This window comes from Sinocyclocheilus anshuiensis, unplaced genomic scaffold (genome assembly GCF_001515605.1).
Source record: "Sinocyclocheilus anshuiensis isolate Anshui unplaced genomic scaffold, SAMN03320099.WGS_v1.1 scaffold1018, whole genome shotgun sequence".
NCBI lineage: Eukaryota > Metazoa > Chordata > Actinopteri > Cypriniformes > Cyprinidae > Sinocyclocheilus > Sinocyclocheilus anshuiensis.
Genome location: NW_015539893.1, coordinates 199,159 through 208,987, shown reverse-complemented (window position 1 = coordinate 208,987; position 9,829 = coordinate 199,159). Strand labels below are relative to the sequence as shown.

At 39.9% G+C, this 9,829-nt stretch overlaps 1 protein-coding gene across 1 annotated transcript in view; it reads left to right on the top strand.

Annotated features, from left to right (window-relative positions):
* LOC107685863 (piezo-type mechanosensitive ion channel component 1-like) overlaps positions 1-9,829 on the top strand; it is a 153,988-nt gene that overhangs the window by 139,478 nt on the left and 4,681 nt on the right. The window contains exons 46-51 of the mRNA XM_016482599.1: positions 258-446; positions 539-631; positions 925-1,113; positions 1,206-1,298; positions 2,353-2,525; positions 2,620-2,742. Of these exons, the coding sequence (XP_016338085.1) occupies positions 258-446; positions 539-631; positions 925-1,113; positions 1,206-1,298; positions 2,353-2,525; positions 2,620-2,742 (860 nt within the window). The remainder of the gene's footprint in view (positions 1-257; positions 447-538; positions 632-924; positions 1,114-1,205; positions 1,299-2,352; positions 2,526-2,619; positions 2,743-9,829) is intronic.

Here is a 9,829-nt window from a genome sequence, read left to right as displayed (position 1 = left end):
CCCCCTTTTTTAAAGAATTTCACAGTTCAGTGTTTTAAACCATATTCAGACATGTCCCACATTTTGTTAAAAGGGTTGCAAAAATGGCAAATCTCATGATCTCATGGCTTATATAATATGTTATTTGATTACCTGAGGTTGATCACTATTTTCGACTTCTAGGTTTTGTACCTTATTCATGGAAATTGTCATATCTTCATCATTTGATTCTGATGTGTACATAATCTTACTTTAGGGCTTAAACTTTCTCTCTGCAGAAATATCCCCAACCAAAAGGGCAAAAGAAAAAGAAGATTGTCAAGTATGGAATGGGCGGCATTATCATTCTTTTCCTCATTTGCATAATTTGGTTCCCACTACTCTTCATTTCACTAGTTAAATCTGTAGTGGGTGTGGTTAACCATCCTGTTGATGTCACTGTCACAGTCAAGCTTGGCGGTTATGAGGTAAAATACAATTGTAATATTTCTATGAGTGTTTAATACTTTGATCATTCGGGAGTTTACATTTGAGAATTGATTCATGTGTGTTCCTGCAGCCTTTATTCACAATGAGTGTGCAGCAGCAGTCCATCCAGCCTTTCACTGAGCAGGACTACAATCATCTTTCCAATCTGTTTGGAAAAAATGCTGTAAGTGGACATCAACAGTAATATCTCTTATTCTCACCCCCTTTTTTAAAGAATTTCACAGTTCAGTGTTTTAAACCATATTCAGACATGTCCCACATTTTGTTAAAAGGGTTGCAAAAATGGCAAATCTCATGATCTCATGGCTTATATAATATGTTATTTGATTACCTGAGGTTGATCACTATTTTCGACTTCTAGGTTTTGTACCTTATTCATGGAAATTGTCATATCTTCATCATTTGATTCTGATGTGTACATAATCTTACTTTAGGGCTTAAACTTTCTCTCTGCAGAAATATCCCCAACCAAAAGGTCAAAAGAAAAAGAAGATTGTCAAGTATGGAATGGGCGGCATTATCATTCTTTTCCTCATTTGCATAATTTGGTTCCCACTACTCTTCATTTCACTAGTTAAATCTGTAGTGGGTGTGGTTAACCATCCTGTTGATGTCACTGTCACAGTCAAGCTTGGCGGTTATGAGGTAAAATACAATTGTAATATTTCTATGAGTGTTTAATACTTTGATCATTCGGGAGTTTACATTTGAGAATTGATTCATGTGTGTTCCTGCAGCCTTTATTCACAATGAGTGTGCAGCAGCAGTCCATCCAGCCTTTCACTGAGCAGGACTACAATCATCTTTCCAATCTGTTTGGAAAAAATGCTGTAAGTGGACATCAACAGTAATATCTCTTATTCTCACATTAATATCACACTCAATAATAGCTGTTGCCCAGTGATACTGATAACAACAGGGTGTCTGAAATTATGTTATACAATTATATTATGTGCACAATACAATTTAATGACAGCAAATGAAACATACACAAAATTTCTGAAATTAAACCGTTCATTTTTAAAGCCGGTTGCTAAATGGGATGACAGAGGTTGTCGCGGCATTAAACATCATCATGTCAAAAAGGAAAACTCTTACGCTCACAAGTCTGCTTTTACAGCTTCATAGTGTTCAAAATCACACTCTTGCAAACTATTCTAACTCAAACTTTTAGGGAAACTCTTTCAGAAGTTGTTCGTGTTTAGCTGCTAATTCAAAAATGGCGGTCAAAAGTTTCTGTTCATCTTGTTGGTCACGGTAACCCTGCCCCCAGCCCCTGACGCACGCGGTTCTTACTTCTAGACACACAGTGTTTTGGTGCTACTTACAAACCACTTTTCCTGGTTTGGAGCTGGTGCTTTGGGTGTCGAAAGACAAAGAACCGATTGGAAATAAGCTCTGACTCCGAACCAGCACTCAAACTGCCTTGGTGGAAAAGGGGTAAGTAGGGGGAGTGAATGAACAACGTTCTCTTCCACCCTCAATACCACAACTGAGGTGCCCTTGAGCAAGGCACCGAACCCCACTGCTCCCTGGGCACCGCAGCAAAAATGGCTGCCCATTGCTCCAGGTGTGTGTGCATTACTTACTGCCGTGTGTGTGTGCACTTGGATGAGTGAAATGCAGAGCACAAATTCTGAGTATGGGACACCATACGCCACTTTCACTTCACTTTCATTATCATGATGAACAAAATTTGTAAGAATCATAAACTTTTGTTGGTCACAGCTTATTTTCTGCAATAATCCAAAAGCCAATGGAAATATCCTGCTGGGTTTTTGTTGAGGGAAAAAGGATATGACAACATTTGTACTTCATTGTAACTTTTTCTAGATATAACAGTCAGCTTGTCCATTAATGTCCAATATTAAAATGTGTCCACAGGTGGCTATGCAGTTTATTACCATGTACAGCTATGAAGATATTGTCACAGCCAACATTGAGGGCAGCTCAGGGTCAGTGTGGCGGATCAGCCCACCGAGCAGACAGGAGCTAATAAAGGAGCTGCTTGGTAGCACAGGTGACATGACCCTCCGTCTGGATTGGAACTTCCAAAGGTCAGTTTGATGGAGAAAGACAGTGGTTTTGAATTAAACTTGTTTCTGTTGAGAGTACAGGACCTCATGCTCATTATGTGTTTGTGTCTGAAAGGGACCTGGGGAAAGGTGGGACAGTGGAACATACTTTTGACAGGCACTCCATCAGTTTGTCACCGAAGAACCCAGTCAGAGTGGACCTGGCCTCGCTGCTTTTGGGCACCCGGAAGGATCCTGTGTAAGTTTTGTGACTACATGGGGAAAAAAAATTCAATCCTCCTAGATGCACTTCTCATGGTAATTTTTTCACACAGGTAAAATTTGTGAGGTGCACAAGTCATGATAGACACTCTCTCTCAGTTCACTCTCATCATTTACAAAATCTTGGTTGCAGTTCATTATAAAGTTATTGGCACTAACAACCTAAAATATCTAGGGATCTAAAAGTGATCTAAAATATGGTCATGCTGAATAAGGCATTAATATGTGCTTTATAATTATTAATAAACAGCCAATATGCTAGTAATATGCATGTTAATAAGCAACTAGTGAGAACTGGTCCCTAAACTAAAGTGTAACCCGATAACTGTATTTGCATCCTCACTAATGGACGATTCTTTTTATTATAAGCACACCCTGAAGGTCTGTTGCTTTAAATGCTCAAGCTCTTTTAAGTCAAGTGGATTCTGGATTCTGATTGGCTGTCAATATTTTTATCATTCATCAGCTAGAAAGAAAAACAATGATTAGTTTAGTTTTATTTTAAAAGTTGACAAGGCAGGTTATTGCAGCATAAAAAAAGTTACTTTTTCTATAGAAGCACAACCTAAAATGTGTCAAATAACATTCAAAACACCACAAATAGGTCATTTATAAAACAATTCAAAAGCATGGGGAATAAAAGAAAGCTACTTATTCACAAAGTGAGCTACAGTCAAAAAGCTGTGCAAAGGCGACAAATTGTCCTTAAGTATGTTGTACGTAAGTGAAGGTAAGTATGGTAGCCTCATCGCGCCTTTCACTTAATGAAGGGAGAGAAGTTGGGATACCTATTATCTGACAACAATGTTTTTGTACCCTCTCAACTCATCAGAGAGACCTTTAAGCAGTTCACCCCATACTGGGCTTGCATACTCAACAACTGGCCGTATGAAAGTATATTTGCATTAAACATTGCATGGGAGACCCGCTCTCTTTGCAGCACTATGATAATAAATTATTGGCTGTGACTTTGAAATCATATACTTGATGTGTGCATCCCATCACAAATCAGATGTTATTTGAACTCCAAGCAGTTTAAAAGTGGAGACTCTGCTGATTACTTGTCTCGAAATTACTGATATGATCATCTCTCCTGACACTAATTACCATATCCATGGTCTTAGCTCCACTCATTGCAAATGAGAATTCCTGTCCCCACTCTGCCACTGAGTCCAAGGCCTTCTGAGTTAGGCCAGGTAGAAGCTCAGTGATTGTTAGATCGTCAGCATATTTCACAGGATTATAGAAGGGTGCAGATGTAAATCTAAGCTGTTTATACAGATGACAAAAAGTAGAGGGGATAAAAGTCCCCCTGGGGAACACCAGCTGGAATTGGGTAAGAGTTGCACACACAGGGACCCCACTTCACCTTTTGCTCTCTGTTACTCAGATAGCTCCTTACGATGAGCCAAAAATCTGCTTCCGGCTTCGCTACCGTTCGGACGTTCTTGCTTACTGCTCTGCGCTTTGCTCCCTATTTCTGTACTTTTCTCTGATTTTTCTAAGATTTTTACTTCAGCAGATCAGCACAGTGCTCAAACAACACATTTTTGGCACAAACACTAAAACTAAAAACTCTTTGGGACTGGAATAATACCACGAAAAAGAAGACTTTGCCTCCCACTGCCAGCAGCTTACATTCCGGAGAAGGGAAAACACAGCTGCCCACATTCAACCAGAAGAGAAAGAAAATGCCTCCTGTTGAATTTACTTACTGCATGAACTGCTGCAAACTTCTACATTGCGGTTCTTGAAACAAAGTTACTTGCTGGACTTCCAAAACAGGCAGAACACTCAGCAGACCGTCGTCACGGACCCCCTCAGCATACAGCCGGTGAGTCCCATGAATCTAGTGAATCTCAACAGTTTTTACCAAGTGTAGAGGAACAAGCCGAAACTGATTGTCAAACTAATCGATGGCACAAACAGGGAGCGAGACACAAAGGCAGTAGAAAAATCAGATTGTCACGAGTTTCTCGTATTGCTGCCGTAGCATCCTCTACCCCAGATTCGGCTATGACAAGGCTTGTGAATACTGGTATTCTACCACCCCCTATACGTCTTGAGAACAGATTTGAAGCATTAATTAATGCGGGTGAGGAATCCCCAAATGTGATTAAACATGGATCGAATCAGCCAGCAGCTAACATCGCTACTAACAGGCGCTCAAGGTCGAGCAGACAGCGGCATTCAGCTCAGAGTGCAGCCATTATCAGAAACATCAGTAGCAGAAATACAACAACTTGCTGCCTTCCTCAAGCAACCGTTTCTGATATGAACAAGGAACTTCGGAAAATTCTAATGAAGCACAATACTGCAAATCGAATCATCATCCATGTGTGGAAGAATGATATTCGGAAAGAGCAGTCAGAACTCCTTAAGAAGGATACAAGAGTGCTAAAGGACATTATCTACTTCTCCCTTCATCATCCTTCAGTAGTGTGTGCCAAACTACTCAACCTGAATGGCACACACACACCTGGACAGAGTATGAGTGACAACAGGACTTCATATCAGCTTCCGAGTCATCATGTGGTTAACACATCCGACAAGGACACTGAAAACACCACGCAGCCACAACAAGCACTGCTCATGGACACCACCCCGGCTGAGCCCTGCCCACAGAGCTCATCACAGACAGACTGTGACATATCAGAACAGCTCCAAGACTCAGCACCCAAGGACGACTTTCTGGAAAACAGCCAGGGAAGCCAGGACAACATATTACCTAAGCTTCTCACAGAAAATGGAGAAACTGGTGTATGCTGGGACCAAACTCTCCCACTCATTGCACCGCTCTTGTTTAGCCTGTATATGCTCCCACTAAGTCAAATAATGAGAAAGAACCAAATTGCCTATAACAGCTATGCTGATTATACCCAGATTTACCTATCCTTATCGTGAAATGACTACAGCCCCATTGACTCCCTCTGCCAATGCATTAATGATTGCACTATATTTTATGTATAATCATTTTTTATTCTTAAAGGGGTCATATGATGCTATTTTAAAGATCATTATTTTGTGTATTTGGTTAACAGAATATGTTGACATGCATGTTTTTAATGTTAAAAAAACACATTACTTTTCAAATACTGTACATTATTGTAGGTCCTCTATGCCCCGCCTCTCTCAAACACGTCGTTTTCAACAAAAAGAGCTTGTAACACTCCAAAGAGAAAGGAAAACTTGAAATCGCATCATATGACCCCTTTAACTGTTTTAAATTCATTTTAAACCTCTTAAATCAATTGTTAAATCATTTTCAAAGTTTTTAAATTCCTTGTTTTATTGTTGTGATAATTTTTTTTATTATTATTTTCTTTTCTTTTATGTAAAGCACTTTGAATTACCATTGTGTATGAAATGTGCTATATAAATAAACTTGCCTTGCCTTGCCAAAGGGGGCGCCGGACATACATATCAGCCAGAGCATAAAGTAACTGACATGTTGTGTCAAAAGCTCGAGTAAAATCAACAAAAACAGCATGAATGTCCATTTTGGTATTATTAAGTGCTTCATGCCATATTGTAGGTTCTGATTCAGAGCACTGTCAGTTGATCTGTTCGCCATGAAGCCATGTTGTGATGGAGCAATCTTGGTGACTGTATCCTCCAGATTGTCCAGAATGGCATCTCTGAGGATTGCTTCATACACTTTTCCAACACAGCTGATTAATGAAATCTGGAGGTAATCTGCTGGAAAACTGGGTTTTTTTGGAATAGCTTTAACCATATAGCCTCCTTCCACTGATTTGGAAAAAAAGTTATGTTGAATGCATGTGTTAAAGATATCACATAACACAGGTGCCAGTTCTTCATGAAAGGTCTTTAAGACCCACGGAGGAATGCAATCAGGACCAGCAGCTTTCACGGCATTCACTTTGCGGAGTCTAGCTTTAACTTGCCCAATACTCAGAGGAGGTATTCGACCATCTGACAGCTTATGGACAACATCTTCCTCAGAGGAGAAGTGTGGATAACTTGATCCCATACGGAAGCAAAATGCTTAGCCAAAGTGTCACACTCATGTTGCAAGATGTTATAATCCTGAGACCTCACATCTCTCCTGTCTTCTTCCATCCCCATCAGTGCCTTTACAGACTTAAACCACTGCTTTGGCTTGGTGCAGCGTAGTTCCTCCACCTTGTTCTTGTAATATTGAATCTTTGCTGTCTTAATTTTTTTTGGCAACAACTGATTTTTAATTTGTATAGTGAGTTTTGTTACCAGAGCAGAATGCACGTTGTCTCGCTTTTATTCAATCTTTAATTTGTATGGTATGTCTTGTCATTTTTAGTAATTGAAACTTTCTTAAATGGAACATTTTTGTCCAGAATAGACATAATAGTGGAAGTAAAGGCACTAACCTTAACCTCAGGGTCAGTAGCCTCATAAATGTGAGAAAAGTACTATTCATGAGAAGGCCCAGTTGTCTGTTTGGCTCAGGAGTACATTTTCTGCAGAAGATGTGTTGAATGGACTTAGGCCCAATCCCAATTCTATTTTATACCCCTTCCCCTTCCCCTAACCCTCCGCCTACCCCTTCCCCTTGTCCCTTGAAACAGAGTGTCAACGGGTAGGGGTGAAAATATTCCCCTAAGAATTGGGACACCACTACTATACGTCACACATCATCATACGTCATCTAGCTCCTACAATACACACACCTATACTTGTGTACTGGTGTGTGCATTAGAGCCTTTGATTACCGTTCTATATTAATGCGCTGCTTACTGACACACACACACGCACATATATATCGGAGATCGCGACATCCAGGAGCAAAGAAACTTGTCAACGCTGCCCCACGACTTTTATTAATAACAGTTTAAATACTGAATTGCTACATTATATTTTCCAGCAACAAGAGGATAAAATCACTGTTTTTGAAGTAAACTGACTCTAAAAAGAGAAACACACAGACCCGCATACATGCAACTTTCATCTCTCTGTCTCTCTCTCTCTCTCTCTCTCGAATTGGCAATATTTGAGAAAAGGGTTTAGCGATTTGTAATTATTGGGGGTACTAGCCCTCCTCAATGTCTATGGTGGTTATCGCCCTGATCAGACATGAAAATATGTTGTGGCACTGTCGTGCAGTCTGTAATGATATGACGTTAGCAAACTTTAGCGATTTTTTGCAAACATTTCTTTGAGTAACATGACCGTAAATATGAACTCACGATTGAATGTAACATAAAACAAATTATGACTTTTCGTTAAAATCTTTATTAATGCCAAAAATGCTTACATTTATGTGTCTTTTTGTTCGCTCGGCCAGCCATGTTGTCATCTCTCTCTCTCTCTCTCTCTCTCTCTCTCGCTCTCTCTCGAATTGGCGATATTTGAGAAAAGGGTTTAGCGATTTGTAATTATTGGGGGTACTAGCCCTCCTCAATGTCTATGGTGGTTATCGCCCTGATCAGACATGAAAATATGTTGTGGCACTGTCGTGCAGTCTGTAATGATATGACGTTAGCAAACTTTAGCGATTTTTTGCAAACATTTCTTTGAGTAACATGACCGTAAATATGAACTCACGATTGAATGTAACATAAAACAAATGATTACTTTGTTAAAATCTTTATTAATGCCAAAAATGCTTACATTTATGTGTCTTTTTGTTCGCTCGGCCAGCCATGTTGCCGCTGTAGCCGGTTTACGCTGAGATAATTAATTCCCCTTCGTTTGAAGTGTGGTCCCGAAAAATCTTCGTTTGAAGGGCTATCTGTCCCTTCCCCTACCCCTATCCCTCCAACCAAAAGAGAATCGAGACACCTCTACCCCTTCACGTGAACGCACAAAATGGAGGGGTAGGGGAAAGGGGAAGGGGTAGAATTGGGATTGGGCCTTAGAATGTCATTTACCAGCATTCATCATGAAGGTCATGAAGTGCTCAGGTGACTCATACATAAATGAAATGTTGGTAAAAATTGAGTCAAGTTGATTGGCCTTTCTTGATGCTCCTGACACTACCTGTTTCAGTCTATGTCTGTTACACATGGTTTCAGACTTGTACCTATGTGTCTCCAAGTATGACAATTTGCAGCTTGCTGGTAGTTACATTCAATGTTCCTAAGGCAAACATACAAGTATTGTGTAGCAGAGGTGTAAAGAGTACCTAAAAACCATACTTGAGTAAAAGCCTTAGAGTATCTGATTTTAACAGTACTTAAGTATTTTACTTATACTAAATATAGGCTCAAAAAATGCACTCATCAAAGAGACATGCCAGTGAAAAACTAATGTTGTGGAGAAGCTGGGGGAAAAGGCAGAGGCAAGGATCTATGTGCAGGTATTTAAAGGTGCCATAAAATGCATTGATACAATATTTTAAATTGTTCTCTGATATCTACATAGAAGGTATGTGGCTTAGGTAAGGGCAACAAATCTCCAGAAACGATTTTACATGTCCATTTACAACCTTAGGATTTGTCCCTAGAATGAAATGGTCTGTTTTTACCTTATTTGGAAGGGTCATGAATAATAATGTTGAGCTCTGCTCTGATTGGCTGTTTCACAGTGCGGCTCAATGTTGAGCTCTGCTCTGATTGGCTGTTTCACAGTGCGGCTCATTTCAATATCTCACACAGCAGGAAGGAAACAAAGGGAAAATATATATTTCAATACTGTCTCTCGCAGTTATATCGTTGGGTAATTATACTGTCTATAAAATGTGGGCATCAGGGAGCTGCATAATGCACGATCGCTTTTTACTTTCACTTTCGAGATTTGCGATCGCACGTGATCTGTGTAAACTACAGCGGCAGTACTTACCACACATTTTACAAGATCAGATGCTTGTCAGTGGTGCTCAGGATCTGTAAATCATTTGCCTTTATCCTCAGTCATCTCTCCTTACTCTGTTTATGTGGTAAGTGAAATCTTATGTCCTGTGATGTAACAGGCTACTGCTAGAAAGCAGCTAACCATGTCCCTTTAGTGGCTCACATTATTTTATTAGAACGTGTTATTTGTTTTCCGTGCCTTTCTGAATACAGACACCAACCCATCCCTGCACATCACATCCCCTGCACAGCCTGGAACATAACATTTATTTC